This window comes from Rhincodon typus, chromosome 26 (genome assembly GCF_021869965.1).
Source record: "Rhincodon typus isolate 14 chromosome 26, sRhiTyp1.1, whole genome shotgun sequence".
Classification (NCBI taxonomy): Eukaryota; Metazoa; Chordata; class Chondrichthyes; order Orectolobiformes; family Rhincodontidae; genus Rhincodon; species Rhincodon typus.
The window spans coordinates 28,799,393-28,823,761 of NC_063357.1; the positions used below are offsets into that span (position 1 = coordinate 28,799,393).

At 37.9% G+C, this 24,369-nt stretch overlaps 1 protein-coding gene across 1 annotated transcript in view; it reads right to left on the minus strand.

Annotated features, from left to right (window-relative positions):
- tyw1 (tRNA-yW synthesizing protein 1 homolog (S. cerevisiae)) overlaps nucleotides 1-24,369 on the minus strand; it is a 106,897-nt gene that overhangs the window by 45,547 nt on the left and 36,981 nt on the right. Inside the window, 4 exon segments of the mRNA XM_020513258.2 lie at nucleotides 15,569-15,704; nucleotides 18,243-18,420; nucleotides 20,065-20,174; nucleotides 22,347-22,465. Of these exon segments, the coding sequence (XP_020368847.2) occupies nucleotides 15,569-15,704; nucleotides 18,243-18,420; nucleotides 20,065-20,174; nucleotides 22,347-22,465 (543 nt within the window).

The window sequence follows — 24,369 nt, forward strand, 5'->3', positions numbered from 1 at the left end:
GAAGTCAGAAGTTTGTGCGTTCGAGTTCTATGTGGTAGAGCAAATGGCTTCAGTGGAGTAGAAAGGGAGTGTTGAATTCTGAGGTGCTGCCTTTCAGATGATATGTTAAATTGAGATTCCGTTTACTTTCTCATTTGAACATAATGAATCTCAAGACACTATCTTGAGCGTAGGGAAGTTTTGTTGTGTATGAACCAACATTTATCTATCAAGCTACATCACTCAAACACTATCTGATGATTTCGCTCATTTCTGTATCGGGTTTCCATGTAGTCACAAGAAATTCAAGACCATAATGCTGGAAGATTCTTTGTCAGGTTATTTTTTGAACTCCTCAGTTCTAATTTGAAGAAAAACTCAACTACCCAAGCTTCCACTTTCCCATTACTCTCATCTGTCGTAATGTCGTGAATTTTCTCTGGATCTTTTCCATTGTTTGTTTTCTCTTGTAAGGAGATGCCTAAATATCCCAATTTTAAATTTAACTATTGTCTTAACACAATTTAAAAAATGTTTGAAGCTAGCACTTATAGCTCTTTAAATATTCAGATATGGTGCTGAGAGTTGAATCAACAAAAATGTTTCAGAAATAGAGGGTGAATGCTACTGATGGATCTGTAAAAAGGTGTTAAGTAGCAACTGGGAGATTTAATCAGCTAAACCCAGAAGTAAATTAGGAACAACTTTCTTTCAGCAATGCCACGTCTTATTTGAAGAATGCTGTGATAGACAGAGCTGAAAATTAGCATATCACACAAACAGTGGAAGCACTGTTAGCTGGGCAAGAAGATCGAAGTTAAGATGGTAAAGTTACAGACGACTTGAAAGGAAAAGAATCACTGCATTTGCTAGAAGTCCATAATAATAGTAAATGCTATTTCTGCCTGCACTGATAATAAGCAATTAAGGTTAAATGGGCAGTGGTGTAGTGGTTATTAATTGACATCTAGATACCGAAAAAGGGGAAAAAGCTGGGCTTGGGCGAGTGAATAATATAGTCAATAAAGTTGCTGCACAAGAAACATCTAGTCCTTTTAGTTGCTATTTGGCCAGCCTAATTAGAATCTATTAACAACTTGGATGTGTCTCTGATGCAGATTATAAATTTCGGAGGCCCAAACACTGATTTTTTGTTCTTCACCTACCAACCTGTAAATGACCAATTTATTTCTTCTCTCAGTTTTCTGAATATTTTGAATAATTAACATCATTAATGACAGTCTTCATCATTCACAGATTGGCAACAGGTGATGTTGCATGGAAACTAAATCAATGCGAAGAATCAATTGCTTTAAACTATTTTACAATACCACTCATTAAATCATGAAGATGTGTTCTATCTAATGCAGTAATACACAATGAAAACAGGATTGCACATATAACACAATTCTGAATTTCAACCTGTTGTCATTACATAATGAACTATTGCAGGTTTAAACGAGGCAATTTAGGTCAGCATGAAGTTCTTCCAAAATCTGCTGTCACTGTTTAGATTTGCTCAAGCCTGGCTAGGCTGAGCATGAAGCTCATCCCTTTACCATTTTCCAAACTGCACTATCAATCATAAGTCATGCAAAATTCTTTAAAAGCAATTTATCATCGATCTTTGCCTGGATATCAACCATATGGCTAATTAACTGAATATTGAAGAGTTAACGTTATTTATCATAGACAATTTCAAACAGTGCTAATATAAAATGGCTTAGATAAAGCATTTAATGCCATTTTTGGTTAAAATATACTTAACGCAAGCTGTTTAAGGTATACTATTGACTTTACATCCATATTGCATACTGTGAAAACTGCACCACAAGCTTAGTTTCCTAGTATGACTTGTGTTCAAGGAACAGGTACAACAGCAACCCTCAAGTCGGATAGAATTAATTTATGGGGTAGTTTAAGGTACTAAGAGTCAAACATTAATCACAAATTACAGACTACAATTAGTGACAAAAGTTTCAGACTTCAAAAAGATTTCAAAAAAGTGTTCATGTACCAACAGTTGAGTTTGTAAAGGGACTTCCAATAACAGTTTACACTTAATAAGAGGGAAAGTAAAGGGCAACATGGCAATTAACATAAAATTTGTGCAACAATCAATACAACTTGGAGAAAACTTAATGACAGCAGCACACGAACAATACAACATGGAGCTACCCAGTGGAGGGGTGGCTGTACACAAGAATCTCCCAAAACTTTATTTTAGTGAGATTGCTATGAGGTTTCCCCTTCAGCTGCATTCTTTAATTCTATCCATCACTTATTCTTTGTTCTTGGCACCGATTCCTACTCTTTTGATTCCTCACTGCATATCCTTTAAAATGACCCATTTGAAGTATCCAGCCATTCCATCGCTAGCTTCTACTTGCTTCACTGTCACTTATCTTATTCTTAACTTTCATCCATTTGACCCTCATTTTCCTTAAGTCAGATGGTAAGAGATAATCAGTCTCAACCTTTACTCCTGGTATTTCACTTCCCTCCACTTCCATTTCCTTCAAAAAAAAGCTTTATTGTCTTCAAAGCTCAAACATATCTAATTTTGTTGAGAATAGTCCCTCTGCTTCACTGGTACCAGCAATTAAAATATTGACATTTGCTATCAGAAAAGGTCACAACTGGCCCCTTTCTGCACGTTAATTCTATTAGGAAGATAGAAGGTCACAAGGAATAGGTGCTGAGTAGGCCACTCAGCCCTTCAATATTCTGGTGTTAATATTCATCTTCATTGTAGATTGGACAGGCCCTGGAAGAGCAACTGGAATAGATGCCCAGTGTTGTCAGCAAAAGATGTGAATCATTTTCCAGGTTGGGTTTCGTTTGAACTGAGCAGGAAAACTCAGAAGATTTACATTCGATTAAACATTCACTTGTAAGGAATTAGACCAAAAGGTTACCCTTTATGAAGTACAACATTTTAAATTCCTGTTATCAATAAATTCTTACATTTACCTCTTCAGCCTCTTAGGAAAGTTAAACCCCCTTCGCCCACCAATTAGAAGTAATGGAAATGACCTGGAATAGAAATATACGATCCAGGATATAATGTTGCAATGCTGAACAGACAACAGATGTACCTGAATGGTGCTTGTCTGTATAGCTCACAGGAAAATGTGTGCTCTCAAACTTATTAAAACATTATGAAACCTAACTTTATCTTGAAAATCGTTCAAGGATCCATGCTGAAAACAAAGAATGAAGAATCATGATGCCAAATGTAGTAAGATTGCACAGACCATTCAAAACAAAAAAAGGGCATCACTCATTTGAGAATTTGTAATTTGTCACATAAAAAGATATACACACTGAGAAACTTATTTTTGGAGGGCTGCAAAAGGGCAGGATTTTATTTAAAAAAGTGTTTGCCAACGCCCTAATTTATATGGCCGCAACAGATTTTCAACTGAAGTACAAGTTGTGCTTTCTTTCTTACTGCTAATAAACAGATGGTAGGGGATAAATTAGATGTGTGTAGGGGTTTGAAATGGTTTTGATAAAAACTCAATGAGGGACTCCATACACATCCACATCCATAATTAATCCTGTACCACCTGTGCTATGTCCCTTTCTGTAAACAATTACCACTCTTCAGCACAAAATTAATATTTGGTGAGCCCATTATTTCTCATGCGTTTTCACATTTTTGTCAGACCTTGGTACCATTTGATAACATTTTAGTATGCTACTGCCACCATTTTCAGAGGACTCCAATCAAAAAACGGAATAACCTATTTTATAGCCCATCTCTAGTTGCTAAGAGTGTGGTCTTGCATCTCCTCCTTTACACACTGAAATCTGTGTTTATGATGCTCACGTAACGGCATTAAATAAGGAATTACAGAATACAGAGATAGCAGCAGCAGTGAGATACAGTGAAGTCAGTACATATTGCCCAAATGCCCTGATTCCACACTGTAGGGATTCTACAATGGATGAAAGATGTTACCATGTCATTGCTGCTTGTACTACTGAATGACACGCATCACAAGTGGGGCAAAAAAATAAAATCACTACAATACCAGAGGACTGAAGGGCTGCTTTCTCATTAGTGAAAGAGACAATGACTGGTGGTAAGTCTCACCAGAGGGTCACCATACCTCAGGTGAGAGGCAACCACCTACATTGTGACCTCAACTGGTACAGGAATTGAACCTGTGCTGTTGGTATCCTCTGTATCACAAACCAATCACCCAGTCAACTGAGCTAACCAACCCCCTGTGCTTCATGTCCATATACTGCAGCTAAGACCGGTGCACCTATTAAACAAAGCCTGGATGACATGGGGCTTCTTGTATTTTATTACAGTTACAATCATCCTTCAGGGGTGAGCACTCCATTACATTCCTTACTTACACCTTGTGAATGCTGAATAAACTTTGTGGTGTTAGAAAGAGAAATGACAAATCACAGAGTATACTGCACCTGCCTTGGTTTTGTAACTATGGTACTGAAGTAATTGATGCAGTTGTGATCCTAAGACACCAATGGTGAAGGGCTTCTCAACAGTCATGAAAGCACAACTATTGGCTTTCAGCCGTTCAACAAGACTATTACCTGGCACATGCCACTTATCCACGTTGCACAAATGTCATACCACTGCGGAAAGTGTGACATCAGATTCCTATTTTAATTTCCCACGTCATCCCCAAATAAAAAGTTCCTTTTAAATAACCAACTTGCACATATGACTGAAATAAACTCACTGAAACAGAAATGTAAAAATTGCCAATTTCTCTCAGGATGCAACAATACAGGACAACTAGTTTCAAATGAAGTGAAGCACCAAGCATTTATGCGTCCAAACTTTGGCTAGTTGGTTTCCCAATGGTCAAAGCAATGGGAATTATTGAATGGGAAAGTATCAAGATTGAAATAGCTCGGTGGATATATCAGCTTCAAGCAAATCTTGAGAGAGTAATGTAGAAAAGAGCAATTCTGCAAGCACGTAAACAACAGACTAGCTATATATTGAAAGTTAAATGGTGAAGTGGTAAGGTCACTGGCCTAGTAACCTAAAGATTCTGAATAATATGCTGGGGACAGGAGTCCACGTTGGTAGCAATGGAACTTAAAGCCAATTAATAAATTTCAAATTTAAAGCTACTCTCAATAATGGTGATCTCAAGGACTATCAATTATCATTAAAACCCACCTAGTTTACTAATGTCCTTTAAAGAAGGAAAACTGATGTTCTTACCCAGCCTACATGTGACTCCAGATCCATAGGTTGTGGTTGACTCTTAACTACCCTTTGCAAACAGCCTAACAAACCACTTAGTTCAAAGGCAATTAGGAACGAGCAATAAATGCTGGCCTTGCCCGTGATGCCACTTCCCAGGAAAATAAAAAAAAAAATCTGTATAGACAATTTGGACAGTCCCAAAAACCAATATTTCTCATCATTCAACACTCAGAAACTTCAGGAGAGTTTCACTGCATACAAGAAGCCAACCAGCTCATCACAAGTAGCAAAAACAGAAGTTGCTGGAAAGGTTCAGCAGGTCTGGCAGCATCTGTGAAGAGAAATCAGAGTTAACGTTAACATTAACGTGGAGTCCGGTTCTGAGGAAGGGTCACTGGATCTGAAACGTTAACTTGGATTTCTCTTCACAGATGCTGCGAGACCTGCTCAGCTTTTCCAGCAACTCCTGTTTTTGTTTCTGATTTACAGCATCTGCAGTTCTTTCGGTTTCTAGCTCATCACAAGTACTGGTTCTTCTGTTAGTGACTGTATCTAAGTCCCAATGACAAAAACCTTTGGCAAATCTTAGCTCACCTCTATAAAAAGATCCTACACTCCCTCCTTTGCCATTTCTAGCTACTTCCCAAATGATTCCAAGATTTGTCTTCACATCACTAGTATTATTCCTACATCTCTAACATATAGCAATTATTTAGCAGGACAATTAAAAAAAAAAGGCCTTACTTAAAATGGAGGTTAAATTTCTCAAAGTTTTCTTTAAAAAATGGTTGATTAAATGAAGTATTAATTCTCACAGGAATCACTGATAAAACTCAAACTCTAGTTGCATCCTCCAAGTTAAAATTCAATATTACTTGTAATTTTAAATGGCTAAATTGATACATTCGTAAATTAAAATTAAAAATTAATTCGAAATATACATGAAATGTTATGTAGCACTGGTATGTCGACTGGCTCCATCTAATGACAGAAATCAGTCAGTGCAGCTGGATGCACTGACTGACCTCTGCCGCTCAAGTGCAGGACCCAAGATCAAATTCAAGAGGGAACAGAGTGACCAGGTGTGGAGCCAGAAGTGAAGGCAAGACCAAACCTGGAGTCTAAAGGTAGGAATTGTTGGGGTTGGGATAGAATGAGGCTGTGGAGAGACAAGACCCATGGTAAATGAGGCAAGGATGGAGCAAGCTGGGCGACAAGACTGGGAGTAGATGAAGTTGGAAAACAAAGCAAAGGACAGGGCCAGGCAGTTAAGCTGAGTGACAAGGTCAGAAAGCAAGGCCATTAGCAAAGTAAAGCTCTGCCTGCAGCTGAAAGGGAGAAAGTGCCTGGTATGTAGGCAATGCAGTACTGGATTCTGATGTCAACAATAGCAGACATCAACAAAGCACAAACTACCAAAGCAGAAGGGTGATGCAAAACAAAATAAAGCTCTGAAGAGTAAACTACACAAAAACTAAATAAGCTAAAATGGCGCAATGTTAAATGAGGACTACTTATACTTTTAAATGCAACATGATCAGATCACTTATTGGAGTCACTAATACCATTGTTCCAAAGAGAACGGCATATGCAGTACTCAATTTGTAACAGCATGCATTCAGTGCATTTCTGAAAGCTGTAATCAGTTAGAATCAAATTTTAAACCGGGGGGAAGCATTCAACAATCCTATATTTCCAGATATGAAATCCTTTTCTAATTATTTCCCAAGCAATCGCAACAGGGATTTACCTGGCTCCAACCTGAAATACAATTAGCCTGAACCCAGTATTGCAATGTAAATGAACTCAAAATGCTGAAAAATTAATCCTACATCTTTTCTTCACATATTAGAATACGAGTGTTGCTGGTTCAGCAGCATCAATTACTCATCCCAAGTTGCCCATAAAAGGTGGTGGTGAATTGCTTCTCGAACCGCAGCAGTCCCTGGTGAAAGGTGCTGTTAGGAAGGGAGTTTCAGCAATCTGATCTATTGATAGTGAAGAAACAGCAATATATTTCCAAATCAGTATGATGTAGAGTTTAGAAAGGAATTGGCAGGTGGTGGTGTTACTATGTATCTGCTGCCATTGTCCATTGCTGGTTTTGGAAGGTGGTATCAAAAGGAGCCTGGATGAGTTAGACAGTTCACACGGCTGCCAAGTGGACAGTGTGCTAATCAAGGGGGCTACTTCATCCTGGATGGGGTAGGTACTCTGGAGTGTTGTTGGAGCTGCTCACATTAAGCTAAGTGGAGTGTGTTCCTCAACTGTCCTGACTTGTGCTTTATGGGTGATGAATGCTCTGGAAACTGTCATCTGTCCTTCTGGGGACCTTAAGAATAGGCAGAGATGGATCATCCATTCAGCATTTCTGGACAAACGTGGATACAAATACTACAACCTTATCTTTGTACTGATATGCTGGACTTCCCTTATCATGGAGAATGAAAACATTTGTGGAGCCTCCTTTTCCAGTGTTCCACCACCACTTCCAACTGGATGTGGCAGGACTGCAGAGCTTAGATCTGGTCTGTTGGCCCTGGGGTCACTTAGTCCTGTCTATCACATGCTGCTTACACTTTTGGTGTGCAAGTCGTTCTATTCTGTAGTTTCACCAGGTTGACACCTGTTGCTCCTGGCATGCCCTCTTGCATTTTTCACTGGCCCAGTGTTGATCCCACACCTTGATGGCAATGGTACAGTGGGAGATATACTGGGCCACGAGATTAGAATTTGAAATCTAATGCAATTCTGCTACTGTTGATGGCCCACACTACCTAATGATGGCCAGTTGTGTGTTCCTGGAGCTGTTTGAAATCTATACCATTTAGCAGCATGGTAACACCACACATAATGGAAGGTATCTTCAATGTAAACACCAGGCTTCATCCACAAGGACTGTGCAGTGGTCACTCCAACCAATACTATCATGTACAAACGCATCTGCAACAGGTATATCGGTGAAAATGAGGTCAAGTAGGATTTTCCCTCTTGTTGTTTCCCTCACCACCTATTGCAGGCCCAGTCTAGCAGCTATGTCCTTTAGGACCCAGTCATGCTGCTGTCAAGCCACGTTTGCTCATGAACACTGAAGTCACCACCCAGAATCCATTCTGTGCCTGTGCTGCCCTCAGTGTTTCTTCCGAGTGTTGTTTGATATGGAGGAGTAGATTCATCAAACAAGGGGCTGGGCATTATATAATCAGAAGGTGTCCTCACCCACATTTGACCTGATGCCATAAGACTTCACAGTGTTGACGATCAATTTTGAAAACTCCCAGGATAACTCCCTGCTAGCTGTATATCACTGTTTTGCCACCTCTGGCGATACTACACTTTCAGCAGTACAGGACATACATTCAGATTCTGGCGGTGGTGTCTAGGACATTGGCTGTAAGGTACAAGTCTGTAAGTGGGATCTGTCAGGCTGTTGCTTGACCAATGTAAAGGGAAGGTCTTCCAGTACATGTACAGGCACAGAAATGTTGGTGAGGAGGATGCTGATGGGTTGACCAGTTTGGGTCTGTCATTGTTGTTTCCACTGCCTAGGTTGTTGCTGGATAGTTGGTCCAGTTTCATTCTTTTTCTGATGCTACATGGAGGTTTGATTGCCTCTCTATCTCACTTCAGGGGGATTTAAGAGTCAGTAGCTGTGGGTCTAGAGTCACAAATAAGCTAGACCAGGTAAGGATGTTGGATTTATTTATTGCCCTAAAAAACATTGGTGAACTAGATGGGTTTTTATGGCAATCAACAATAGTTTCACTGCTGCCATTAGACTAGCTTTTGTTTCCAAAAAAATCCAATTAACCAAATTAAATTTCACAATCGGATGTGGTGGGATTCAAATCTAAAACTCCAGAGCATTAGCTGGGACTCTGGAATACATTACCACCACACCACTGGCCACCAGAGTGCCACTCTCAAACACAATGTTTTTCTATTTCATTATTGCTATATCTAGTCATAAAATTACAATCTTTTAGTTTTAGGTTTTATTGCTACAATAGATACTCTTCAAGCCACACTGTCCCAACAGTTTACTTCTTAAATCCCACAGAGTAATCCATTTATTTCTGAAGCACGAAGGACAATTGTTTATACGTGGGTCATCAATTGCATCTAATTACAAAGTAATCAACTGGCAAAACACATATTCATTTAAACGAAGTAGAATATGTATTCCTCTCCCATCTTTCACTGAATGATGGTATTCCAAATTACTTAAGCAAGTGCACACCTTTTTGGATTGCACTTACTTAGTTAGTGGACTAAGATGGCAACCCTAATATGACAACCAATTTTGTGTATTGTTTGAACGAAATAATCAGACAGGAGCCATGGAATGTAAAAGAAAATCCATTCTGAATGAATACTTTGATGACTTTGTCTTGACTTTGTAGATGTACATTAATGAAGCACGTTCAGCCTTTGACGGTGCTAAGCTCTGGATTCTCTATTTATGAATTATTTCTTTTTCCTTGTTCCGAGATTTTGACTGGCATTATGTAAAAATGCACAAAAAGGTCAGCTTTACATTCCATTAGCATAACTTAACTTCCGCACTGCCTATTTTTATTAACGTTAAATCCTTTTCAAAATAACCTTCACCAATGTAATCTTCAGCTTTGTGACAAAATTTTTACACCATTTCCTAGCTTTCTAAAAGAGAGTGATTTCACATAAATTATCAATAAACAAATTTGTGCTTGTACGCCACTTCCATTCAGGCTATAAATATCAGAGGTAGCGATTGAGGACCAAGCCCACATTGCAACTTGAAGATAGACTTTAATTCAATGGACAGGGGGGAGAAATGGAAATCTGTAAGGACAATATACTACATTTTTCTGAGGGGGAACAGGGAGGGGAACTTATGTTATGGATAATTGACAGAAACAGTTGTATTTTACACATCTTGGAATATAGTGATGGATTTTTATTGACAAGAATCTTGTCATATTTGAGCATGGCTAAGAGCTTCAGTAGTGAAGGAGTTAAGGTAGAAACAGATGAAAATAAGTGGCCTTATTAATGCAAACTTTGAATGACTTCTCTTACTTAAACAGCATTTCAAAATCACCTACAATCTTATTCAGAATTGACTGTATCCAAAGAGGGTTTAGGGTTATTAGAGACCAGAGTTTGTGCTTAGCAGCCAAAGAAATGCTTCAATTTTCTGATCTTAAAAGGAGGATATGATGTATTCAAGACAGCACAGAGATGACAATTTGGCAATACCAAAGTGACTATGCAGTCAAATGTGGTTGTCGACATTCCCTTCAGACCCCTTCTGCAGATTAATGGGTAGAATATAAATTGGAGTAAAGAGGAAGCCACACGTAAGAAATATTCAGGTCAAGCAGCATCTATAGAGAGAGAAATATAATTAATGTCGCAGGTGGATGATCTTTCATCAGAATGATGGAGCTTGAGAGCGCAACCAACAACAAGGATTTTGAGAAGAGATGAGACCTAGGGGACAGGGTGAGGTGCTGAAAAGGAAAAAAGAACAGAGGACCAGGAGATGTTGCCAAAGTGTGATCTGAACAATAGACTATGCTGCAGCAATTGAAATCTGGATGGTACAAATAATGGATAGTAAAACCAGGTGGGAAAGTTTCAGAGGGAAGAAAAATATTGCCACTGTCTGTGATCAGTTAGTGCTCAGCTGCTGATCTAGACAGATGACAAAGGTCTTAATCCTAAGAGAGCAGTGAAGTAGTAATTGCAAACTGAAGTAGTATCTACGACGGTAACGAGACTAAAAAGATTTATAAGAATTAGGAACGGATGTCAGAGTGAGGGAGTGGGGAGGTGCTCAAGCTGAGGAGAAGTTATGATGCACGTAATAGATAGAACCATAGAAAGATCGGAGATTAACAAGGAGCTTGTACATGAGAAATTCAAACCTAAGAATCTGGGAAGAGACGTTACATTTATCACTATTCCTCAGTCAAACAAGAAAGTAAATCAAAGCAGGCATGATAACATACAAAGGAAGAGGAACATGGTTAGAAGTGGAAACAAAGGGCCAGATAAATTTGGCAAGTAAAAAATGGAAGATATAAGGGTTCAGATCCAAACAAACAACAGTCACAGTATGAATTTGAGATAATATTACAAAAACTAAAAAGATTCTAGCCTTTTATTTGTATCTATTCAGTTTTAGACTTCAAATGTGTTTAACTAGGTGTTTCCTGCCAGTTTAATAATTGTCATTTATTCTTGTGCAAAATATATAATACAGTAAGTTGACCACTTGGTGCTATCTTTGATTGGCAGAAGTCAAAATGGACAGTTAAACAGTTCAAGCTAAAAGTACATATTAACACATGGATTAAAACATTCTACAGTACAGCATTGTTGGGTATTAGGAAATTGGAGATCACTTTTTTTGATGTATTTTAAACTGGTCTGCAAATTTCAGACATAAAATTACGTAAGAGTTCTATATTTTTTAATTTATAACTGTACATCTAAAAATGATTTTGCTACTGCTGCAGAAGAGGAGTTATGCAAATATTTTGTAAACTAGAGCAGAGTGTAAATATTGGAAGAGTTGGAAGTGTGCAGTTTTGATATTATAAATTTTTTCAAAAGTTTTATGCAATACAAAAAAATTAAATATACAGGTAATGATTCAATCACAGCATTTAATTTCTAAATTGGCAGATTAAATCTATTCCTTTGGGAATATTTGAAAGAATTACTGAGAAAATTAATAAAAGCAATGGAACAAAGTGAATGCAAGTTATAATATAAAATGATTTAAATCTCAACACCACTTTCATTAGAGCTGTCTTCAGAACACAAATTATTTAGAGTACCTACAAAGTAAAATGCAAACAAATATGGGAGAAAAAAATATAATTAATCTAAGAAATAATAATATAGATATTTGAAACAATGTGCTAGACATTTTTTGTTATTTTATCCTGGATTTATGGAAACAGCATTAAACAAATTCTGCACATTGCTTTTTAATTATTTGACTAAAGATCGTTTTTGCAGGAGTACTTGAAGTCAATAAAATCCAAACTCATTTACCAAATGAATCATTCACTATGAATTTGCAAAGTTGCTATCTTCTGATTCACCTTAAGCATTGTAATTAACATTCAACAGAAACCACCATAAAAGTTCAGATCACCAATATACATACATTACTCCTGTTTATTCTAAGTAATTATTTTACAGTCCACCTTAAAGATGGCAAAACAATGAAACTAGGCAATCGCTTCAGTGCACATCCACCAGAAGCCCCTCCAAGAAATGTCACCTGATCAGGGAGATCATGCAGTCAGGAAAGGAATCCAATCTCAAACTCAAACCGTCTAAACAGCATTCTCCAAATCATCCAACCAGTAATGCTCTTGCTCCCATAAGTAATGGGACCAACTATCTCATGATGTAATCAGAACATTATTAAAAAGGTCACGTTAGCCCTGATGTCAAAACAAGAGAAGTGTTATCTGCCCCCAGAGCTTCACTCGCCCTTACTGTCAAGACCCAAACATATTAGAAGTGCATTTAGCAGTTGAGGTGGGAGAAGACATTAGAATTGTTTAGAAGAAAACTTAAGACCCAACGATTAGTTGATAAAAATCTCATGTACATAACATTCACAAAGGAATTAAATACTGTTTTTCCCAGGATCCAAATGAGGCACGGGGAAGCTGAAATTGTTAACAAAGGGCTAGATTTTATAAATGTTCGTGGATAGGGTTGGTGGAGGGTGGGGTCTTGTAAAATGCCATGGGCACAAGGCCTATCTCCTGCCCAGCCCCCACCACAATTTTCCCAGAAGTAGGGGAGGCATTGAGTTGTCCACCTGGCCCTGGGCAAATTGAGGCTCTTAAATGGATATTAATGACCACGTAGGGGCCTCACCCCAAAACCACCGGGATTTAACCTGTAACAGGAAAAGCCCATCCTGACAATTTCCACTGTGGGGGCCAATGGAAGGTATGGAATAGGGAGGGTGCCCCTTAACCTATGACAGGATTCTCCTCCATAGGTCATTCACCCTCCAACAGGTCCTCTCCTCCACAGCCCAGCTACTCTAGATTCACCATTCTTGCAAAATTCAAGGGGAGTTCTCCCTTGTCAGGACTCTCTAGTCTTGCTTGAGCAAAATTTCCATCCCTTATCTCTCATTCCGCTCCCTCATGTTGGGACTATTGTAGTGCCTGCATTGACACTGATTGCTGCTGACTGCCAGTTCCCAGAGATAGGACTTCTACCCAGAGGGTTAAATAGAATGAAGCAAAAGTGGCTAAAGATTATTTCCTATCCTCTAAATAGATCAGCATGCGAAAAGAAGCACATCACCAACTGGAGGGAGATTTAATGCTACTGAAACTTATTACCCCGTGCAGTAATCAATCATTCTCTATCTCTACGTCAAGTACAGTTGGTAACATTTTGGTTCATATTCCAGTTTTCAATTCCATCCAAAAGTTAGCACAAACGGCTACATCAAAGCCATGCCATCCATAGCTACTAAAAACAACACAAACTGCATGCTTCAGTTTCATGCATGCAACAGAAATAAATATCACTCTAACAAAAATGAACTGTTCAATGTGTCCACTCATTAAGCTTTCATAAATGAAGGACATCGACACTACTCTTAAAACAGCTGATTTCATTCCCTTTGAGGGAGCCCCTCGCCACCACCCAGCCACAAACCCCTATGACACTACACACAAACACATAGTCAGGTTATTCAAGGGGAAGGATGGAAGATGAAGACGCCACCCCAGTAATTAAAACCTAAAGACTGCTCTGTTCTGACTCAGAACCCAGGACTTGACGGTTAGTAACCACAGAATAGGGAATCAATTCCACAACTACAACCCCCCGGGATCTGGATGGTGGCCTTTTGGGACTTGGTGGAGCACCCTGACCCACTATAGATCATCCTTGTTATAATTGTAGTACGCGTTCTAGCAACCTGCCTAATATGCGCAATCCTCCCCCAGGGGAGACAAAACCCTGCTCCCACGTTTCCCCGTTACATATCCAACAGTCCTGATTATGATGAGAAGGACTGCTTGGGCATGAGACCTTTTTCCCTGGGGTACGACCCTCCGTTTGCAGAAGACTGGTGAAGTTAATCTGGAGATCAAAAAGGAAGCAATTATGGAATACCTGTATGTTGAGACTGTCTAATTTAGGCTGAGCAGAAACGAGTTAAAATAATACATGACTAGAAGCACGAAGTAGGGAAACTTTCGCTCTATGAAACAGTACATATTGCTGTAACTGCAAACTGCCTTTCCCTAGCCTGAGAAGTCACGTAGGACAGATAGCAAAAAGCTAGAGTTCGCAGCATCTGTACATTCTTATCTTCACCACATTCCGCTTCAATTAATGTATGTCTGGCTGTCTAACTAATGGCCTTGCCTTGCTAAAATACAGTACAATTGCAGTTTGTTTTAACTTGTTTGTACCACTAATTCTGCACATGGCCACATTACCTTTGCACACGGTTCTATGTTTTGCGCACAATTGATTATATTCTGTATGTTATTAAAGGTCGGGAATTGTCTGACGTAATCAGAGCCTCCCTGAATGTCCTGTGAGACTGCGTCTTGGAGCTCTCCTTGCTGTAATCGATTGCAAGCTTGAATAAAGAAGTGCTACTGCTGAAGCAAGACTCTCGTCCTTGTGGTGTGTCTTTTAGAGTTTGAGAAGACCCCCTACACCCTTTGCAGGAATTGTTATGCTTACCACGTCCCGAAGTTACAACTATATCCAAACACCACCTTCATTTGTTCCTGCAAGAATATTTCTCACATGAAACTTTGTAATTTGTTTGTACATCTATATATCAAATCGCACTGCAGTTTCACATTAAACAGTGTTTCTTGTTCAATCTAGCTCCACCAACAATCACTTATATTGACAGTAACCTATTTGGTTCAATCTAATTGAAATTACACATTGTAAGTGAATATTAATATGGCAGATATAACTGTGAACTGTATCTTGGTGCATAACAAATGTAAATGTAATCTCAATTTTTAGCCAGGAAGATGCAAACTGAAAAGAATTGAAGCATTCATTCAGTCAGTTGGATTTATTAGATCAAGTAGTGAACACACGTTGACAGCAGTTAGTGGAGCTGTGTAAGATTAAAATTTGCAGGTGGTCAGGAGTGGGCACTGCTAGTCTTTTGGAAAATGTGGTAGCTCAGATATTGGGCAAAATACACGACAACATAGATAGTTCTCCTATAACATGATAGTTGCGTTCTTGTGCACCTTGTGTCTGGAGTAATGCAACTCCTCATTAAAACAGCACCATCCATTCCCAGGACACCGCGTGTAACAAAAGCTTTATTGTACATTCGTAAAGTTACATAAATAATCTCCATACCTTGTCCGCCAAGGCCTTCAGGGATTCAAGAAACCTTGGCCAAAAGTCCTTAAAAAGAGGGCGATCAATTTTCTTCAGACTATCCTTTGTACTTGCATCCACGCTGACATAAAGCTGAGTAACTGGTTCAAGTTTTCTGAAGGAAAGAATATATTTGAGGAAATTATTTTATTGAAAACTTTTGATTCAGAACTCAAGAATTTTTCCCACTATGACTAAATCCCTAAAATTAATTACATATTTATCTTCCTTTTCTTTACTTACATTCTTACCAATGAAAAAAAAGGGTCACAATGACTAGAGGTCGGATCTATTGATGAATCCAAGTGAAATACCTGGTGGCGCATATTAAATTCCGCCATTCAATATGATCTTGGCCGATACTCTAACTCAACACCATATTCTGAATTCCTCTCCTTTAATATGAACTCACTTATCAACTTCTATCTTGACTATATTCAGTGACTTGGCCTCCACAACCTTCTATGGTAGCAAATTCCACAGGTTGAGTGAAGAAGTGCATCCCCATTTCAGTTCTAAATGGCCTACTCCTTATCCTGGTATCGTGACCCCTTGTTCTAGACTCCTCAACCAGGAGGAGCATCTTCCCTGCATCTAGTCTATTTAGACTTGTTAGAATTCTGTACGTTTCAATGAGATTTCATCTCATTCTACTAAGCACTGGTGAATACAAACCCAGTCAAACCAGTCACACCTCATACAACAGTCGCGCCATTCCTAGTATCTGTCTGACCAGATCACTTTAAAAATAATTTAAAGATCTAAGTCAAGGTCACGCCCTCCAACAGCTGGAGGCATATCAGCAATGCAGATGGGCTTGCTGGTCAGATGCTAATCACTGCAATCTCGGGACATTATTAGGATGTGTCAGAGAAGAACTCAAGGTAACCATTTTCAGTTGCTTTTTATTTAATGACCATCTGTCGAGAAATCTGGAGTGTGACTGTTCTCTGCTAATTGTAGTGTTCAGCCTCTCTCACAACCTGCAGCATCTGGACAGTGTCTAGATGTGGGGTAACAGCTATCAAGTAACATCCATTCCATGCAAGCCCCAAACCATGATCATTTTGAACTGAATCAGTCATGCAACTATCATGGTTACAAGATGGTTTCCTCCTCATCTCTCAGGAACATTGCCTCATGCTTCACATTCCACTTAGAATAGGAGAATAATCAGAAAGGTGCATCTCTAGCTGCCACTCATTTAACTGCAACCTTTACCATTAACTTTATAATGGTCTCCAAAGCTGGTACTATCCATGATTATTTCACATAGCCTCCTCAGAAAGTTGTCATCTGTTCTGAAATGGGTTCAATGTTGGTTCTCGGACACCAAATGACAGAATTCTAATCCAGTGCTCCACTTTGTGACATGTTAATGACCAAAAAAAAAAAATTATGTTGTTTTAACTTTGAAATAAAAGTGAAGATCAGCATGGCACCTGGACACTTGAGTGAATGTGCGTAATAAAAATTAGAGCTCCCTTTGGTGAAAATATATTTCTTTCCCATAATGCTGTTCCACATTGCATAAAAGGCTAATCTGAAGTGAAAAATCAATCTGCATGACTATACTGCGGTGGAAAATTTACCTTTCACTTCCTGTATTTATATCAACGACCTCTCAGCCACTATTCAAAACATAAAACTTACAAATCAATTTAACTATCTTTCATGTTTCTGATATATTGTCAGATTCTGTACATTAATGGTGCTGCATCAGTTTTATTAACAGTAAAACTACAAACAGCGTTTCAGTAATGCAAATCAAAGCATTAAAATATCGACCTATTGTTTAGAACTACTTCAAAGTAACTTCTATGACATTAAAATAAAAACATTTAAATCATCAATACTGTAAATTTGGTGTAAAAATATAATTGTCTTAACTTTCAACATCCAGCCAAAATCAAAAAATCTTATATTTGATATGTAACAAATGGTAAATTGCACCTCATCTTAAATTAGGCACTAAGCTCTAGAGTTCCCTCCCACATCTCACCAGCAAACAATCTTTCTTTCCTCCTACAAGACATTACATAAAGCTCTCTGACCAAGCTTTTGACCATCTGAGTTCATATCTCCTTTATCATGCCATATCTTGTTTCATTATTTTATTTGAAGAATGAAGTATATTTTATTAGTCAAGTTACACTGTCCAACTTTTATGAATTTACTTAATTGCACAAAACTGACTGCACACTGTTTTGCCCAGTGCATCTCCAATCTTGCACATCCAGGATTTTAAAGAAAATACATTCAAAGGAAACTTCCTGAAGTAGAAAGTGTGTATTACATATGCACAGCATTTTTTGTCATTTTTGAAAATCACTCTGATGTTTAAGGAATGTAACCCCAACAAACAATGGGGCTCTACAGTACATTAAAAGGTATAGTAGAAAGCTAAGCTGCTGTTGAAGGTGGTATTTGGTATTAGGTTGTTTAAATATTCTAATTTATTGAATTAAAAACCAAATAGTTAAATATTTCTCTTCCTTTTCACTGAAGTGTTTAAGACATAGTTAAAGCAGCATATCAACAATCTTTTTCCATAAAATTCCACAATTTAAAAATATACAATTTGATTTAAAGTTAAGTTTCTAGAATGGATCACAACTTCATCTATCAATGGTTGCTAATTGATGATTCTCACCTGATTTCCTCTGGGAACTGTGCATTTGTTACGAGAAAAGTGGAGATTTTATTATGGTGTAACAGTTTCACTAATTCATTGATTTTGGGGTACATGATTGGTTCCCCTACCAATGACAATGCACAGTGTTTCACCTTCATGCCCTCTGCAAAACGTTCACCCTTTACTCCAGGTACACCTGCAAAATGATATATACATGTGAAAGACATCAATTAAGAATATTTATTGTGTATTTGGATTGGTGGATCAGAATTCTTGCACCCAAGGTAAGTTTCTTGGCATTTAAAAATCAGTACAACAAATTACACTTTAGTCAACACTTTTTAATATCTGGTATCAAAAATGTCTTAAGTCTATTACACAGAATAAAATAATGTGTGAACTGGATCTAAACTTCGGAGGAAAGCGAAGAAGTTGCAGTAAATCTAGCAAGATTAAACATTAAAAGTGCACGTAAGCAGTGAATTAAAAATGAACTGCCACGAAAATGAAAATTACTTGTCTGCTTTCCATTTGTTCTTAACACCATTAGTCAATTCTAATTTGTGTTTTGTAAACATTTTCATGTCACATGTAATGTCTTCGACTAGAAATATGCATTCAGTACTACTTTCATTGCATCAAAATATATGGATACAAAGAAACAGAAACAATTCCTGCATTTGGATCCTACTACCATGTAGCCAAAGATCTGTGGGTTGAGAAAAGTCCTGTTCAGTCCAATGAGGACCTACAGCAGAAACTCAATGCTGAGAAGATGGCATCCTCAAATCAAGGGACAGCAAACATCTAAAGATTGGTAGCATAACTTATCATCCAAAATGACAAAATAATATTATTCCTGCAATTCATCAACAGCACCATATAAAAAGCAGTGTGTGTAGATTTTGAGCTCTCAACCTCCAGATCTGAGGAGCGCAAAGGACGCAGTTGCATATAACAACCATCACCCGTTTACCGCTAAGTCACACACCTTCCTGACTTGGACAAACGTTGCCTTACTTATATTGCATCTGTAAGAGAGTCCTGGAACAACAGCCTTAATAGCATACAAGGATCATATCACATGGAGTTTATTATTCCAGTTCACAGACATTTCAGGACAGCAATCACCAGCCTTACCAATGATACCTCCACCCGTAAACGAATTAAAGAAAATCAACAGGATGGATTTTGAAGTGACAAATTCACTCTGATCATGCCAAATAGGAAGCAAGACAAATATGAATTAAGACTTGAAAAACTGGGGCCATTTTTGCTAGAATTCAAAAAGATTAAGTTGACGTGAAAGACATTCTTAAAATTAGGAAGAGATGGGAGACAGCAGACTTTCTTGTTTAAAAAAAGGCCATTTCCACTAGAGGAGGAAACATAGATTTAAAACTAAATGCAGCAGATTTAGGACAGACGGCAGAAGAAGCCTGTCTATATAGAGAGGGTTAGAGAGGTGTAAGGTTGTAAAGCACAACCCGATTGTGTGACGGCAGTATAGGTTAATCCACGCTTATGCACAAGCTAGCAAAGTACATGAAGTAAAAGAGAACATTGCACACAAAAAAAAAAGCCAAGCCCCTCCCCTAGGATCAAGACTATTGCTCTTAAGGAAGATAAATACTGATCGTCTGCGTGGGCTGGATATTCAATATTGGAAATCAAATGATGAATAGAAGGTAGAGCCCACGGTGGGAATTGGAGGAGAAAGTTTCTGTTTCTTTGCCAGCCTAACTTGCCAATCAATGACACTGCCATTTATGAAATGAACAAAAAAGCTTGCCTATAATTTGCAAAATTCTTTTGGAAAAGTTGATGGCCAACCTTTTACCTTTGAACTGTTTTATCAGGTTCTGATGGTTCTCAATTGCTTCTTTTAAAATCATATCTGCTTCATCCATTTTCCAGCGCCATTCAGTTCCAACTGGATTCGTATGATGTCTGTCACAACAAATTCAATATCAGTCATAGTTACTTCTTTATAACATCTGTAATTTTACTTTTCACTCAGTTCCCTTTACTTTGGGATACTCATTCAAGTTGTTTAAAAATAGTGTACTCTGGTTCAGTACCATTAACTTCACTGTCTGCATTAGCAGTCTCCCTACAATACAGAGCGAAAATTACTTGTCAAAAGCTTCATTAATGATACACAGATCAATGTAAAAAGTGAGCCAGTGTCATTACACATCACCATCCTGAAAAACACCATGTAGTTCTTTGCCTTCAGTAGTTGGACATATCACACAATCAATAACATGACTGAGATCATAAATCAATAGATCATTTCCTTAACATAGCATATGCAAGTTGACAGTATTCAGCATTTTCAAAGTAGATACAATTTACAAATCTGATTGTCATTCACAATTTGCTTCCTTTAAATTGTCAATCCATGTAAATTGATCTCTGAAGCGTTTGCTCACCTTTCCCCCCACCGCCCCCAAATCAGAATATTGTGGCTATGAAAGTTGTATATCAAATTGACAACTGTTGACCCCTCTCACAGGCAGATTCTTTTGCCTTTGTCAGAGCTTCCCACAACATGTTTTTTCAAGATGCCGTGAAGCAATGTCACAGCAAACACCATTTTCAATTACACATTGTTTTCAGCTGTATATATGGTCTGTCATTTTACAATGATCCATGCTTGTAGCAGTGTTTGATGAACGACTTCAGAACTTACCCTTTCCTCCCTAGTTTAGCTAAACAGTTAACTTATTCGCCTCTCTACTGTCTGATAGGAACCAGAATTCATGTATTTATTAGCTGATCTTTGTCTTGTCTGGCAACAGTGACTGTTCCAAAAATAAACAACAGAAAGCAAAATTCACCTCAAGTACATGTGGCCAACAATAAAGAAAACAATTGATAATTTAACAGACAAAAAACAAGTCATTTCTGTTACACTTCCTGTCCCCCTCAATAGACGTTACAACAATCAACTGAGCTACAGTCAAGTAGTGGGGGCTTGGTTCGCTCAGATGGCTGGATTGCAATGTCGAGTTACACCAACAGCATGGGTTCAATTCTTGCATCAGCTGAGGTCACCATGAAGAACTCTCCAAATCAACCTCGCCCCTCGCCTGAGGCGTGGTGATGCTCAGGTTCAAAAACCACAATGCATCTCTTTCTCTAATAAGAGAGCAGCCCTATAGTCTGGTAGGACTGTGGCAACTTTACGTTCAAGCAGTGTTCCATTCATCCGAAAATAGAAACTAATAGAATGAAACAGAACCATTCATAAAAATATAACATCTTAATACCATCTCAAAGTGTGTTATGTACAAGATATTACTTAAGAGGGCATTGAGAGTTGTCATAGAGGCAAATATGGTGACCATTTCTCTACAGCAGGATTACCGAAAAAAAATTTTTTCCCAAAACAGTGTCAAAATATGATAACTGATGATTCTGCCAGGCAATCCTTTCAAAAAAAAGCGAAATTTTAATAAAATAATTCATTAAACCATCTTAGATCATTTATGTTGTCATTGAAGGGCTAGACTTCTCAAATCAATAACCTTTAGCTTAGATTTATAAGTGACTTCCTAATGTTTAGAAGAAATAAAACAGTTACAGAATGCTTTAATTATGTAATTTGATTCTCTTCGTTTCTGAAATATTAGCCATTACTGATGGTTGCATCCAGTTTTGACCTAAACATATATGCTTGCCTATAAAACTAACAGAAACAAAGTTGCAACAAAGCAATATTGCTTTGAATCAACGAAGTAAGTAGCTAGGAGAGCTTTGTAACCTAAGTGCAACATTTACCTTTTGTAGAACTAAGAATTTTAACCAAACCATGTTTAGCTTTTAGAACCTTTGTAATGCAAAGCAGCTAGTTCTTTAAGATCAACGCCTGCAAAATGAACTTCACGGCATAAATGCAGGTAATGAAAATGACAGCATCAGCATTGCAATGGAAAAAAATCAGACTTCTTCATATACATCCTAACAATTTCATTTTTGTGCCTCAAATACTAGATAAGATTATATCTCATTTATAGTTGGCAACACTAATTTATACCACTTGGTTTGATCCATGAAATCCATAAACAACTAAAACCTAAAGAAATCAACTAATAATGTGCAACCTCAGTCGCTTACCGCCAGCAAAAGACACATTTATTGGCACAGGCTAGACTGGGAGTTGCCTCCATACAGCGATGGCTTTCAATGCCATAGAACGTGTGTTTGTAACAGCCGCCTCTGCCTCGGAGCATGGACTGTGGAAGTAAAGAAAAATATGCAACAAATCTCACACAATCAATCAATCAATATTATATATGTACATTTAAAAATCAAGAGGAGTAAATACTAGACATCAATATGATGCAAATAGACAAGATAGGGAAGGCAAATGATATGGTACAGGTCAGGGACTTGTATATCACCGTTTAAACTGTGACAATACTAATGAAATGTGGGCCACCAATTTTATAACCTTCCATCATCTGATTTTATTTGCAGTATTTTCATGGATTGAAAAGACTTTTAAAAGGAAAGACACTGACATAAAATGGCTAGTGATCATCTGACCACAGGTTAAACAAAGCTCGAATGAAAGAAATGAAAATTTATTATATGCAGTAATAACCGAAATTTACACTTTTATGAAGAGGTCATGAAACCAGTCAGGTGGAAAGAAACATGCAACTCTTACTTCTTTAATTTGCAACTATGTGCTAAGTTTCATATCTTGGAAATCAAAATGTCTGTAATTACTCAACTTGGAAACAATGACCCCAGACTTGGAAATACAGAAATGAGTAGCAGGTGAGTCAATTCACTCCACTTCAACTGTGTGTAACAAAGTGAAGATAGTAAAATATCAATTAAGTGTGAGAAATAAGGACAGGATCAGACATGGAAATAACATTAACACAACAAAGGGTCACTGAGACTTTGAGAAATATCTCAAATTCCTGATAAAATGGGAAATCAGAAGGTCAATCTGTAACAGGGAGGTCCTAATATGTTTTAAAAGAGTTCAACATATCAAAATCAGGCAAACTACTGTTCACTGTGTACAAATATAGCCACAAACTAAGAAATGTAGCCCTTTAATAAAGCTTGATTGCAATGCAAAAGGGTCTGTGTGGATAACACAGAAGCCTTGTAATCTTAATGTCGCCATGAGGGGATGAAAGCCATAAATGAGAAAGTTAGGGAAGAAACGGTCCAACGATGTTATAATGAAATGGAAGGAGGAAGAGCAGGAAAAATAAAGAACAAGTTTTTGTTGTCCATAAGCCTGTGATTCATCACACTCTTCATCCACTATTGCACATTCATCTGCACCTGATATTCTAAATTACATGATATTAAACTATTACATACCATTTAGCACATTAACCAGGATATTAAATATCAGATCAGAAGACATTTCCTCCATTTAAACATTAGTATTTACAGCCCCCACCATAAATGAATGGTGCTCCCTAGCCACCCAGGTGATTAAGTCGTGGAAATCTATTTCAGCCCAATCCGAGTTTCCGATCCCCAATCTCTTCATCAAAACTATCTACTCCCACTGCCACAATATTACCAGTCTCCACCCTACTTCAGCGGAGACTGTCTTCCCTACTCATCACCTCAAATTGCAACGGTCTCATGGTCAGACTCTCATCTTCTACTGCCGCAAAAAGTTACTCTATTAAAAACTTTGTGGACCCTCCCAATCACTGCAAAACCCTTCACTCCATCACAACCTCATAAGCACTCTCCACTTCTGGCTTCTCGTGCATCTGCAATATTGTTCCATCAACCATACTTCAGCTTTTTACTTCCAAAGTTTTGCATTCACTCATTCAATTACAGCCTCTTCTTTAAATTGCTCCTTAAAATCTGTCCTAATATCTCCTGATGTAATTTGGCATGAAATTTTGATTGATAATGCTCATGAAGTGCTTTGGTAATTTACTATGTTTCAATACTCAGTGGCAATAATCAGAATAATAAGCTTGAAGTTGTAAAATGAAATGTAAACTGTCCAATTACTGTGCATGTAATGTGTGATGTAAATATTAAATAATTTTTTAGTTTTAAATGCTGTTATCTTGAGATTATGAAAGTTTTAGCTCCAATATTCATGAAATGATACACAAAAATATTGCAGATCTTTTTGACT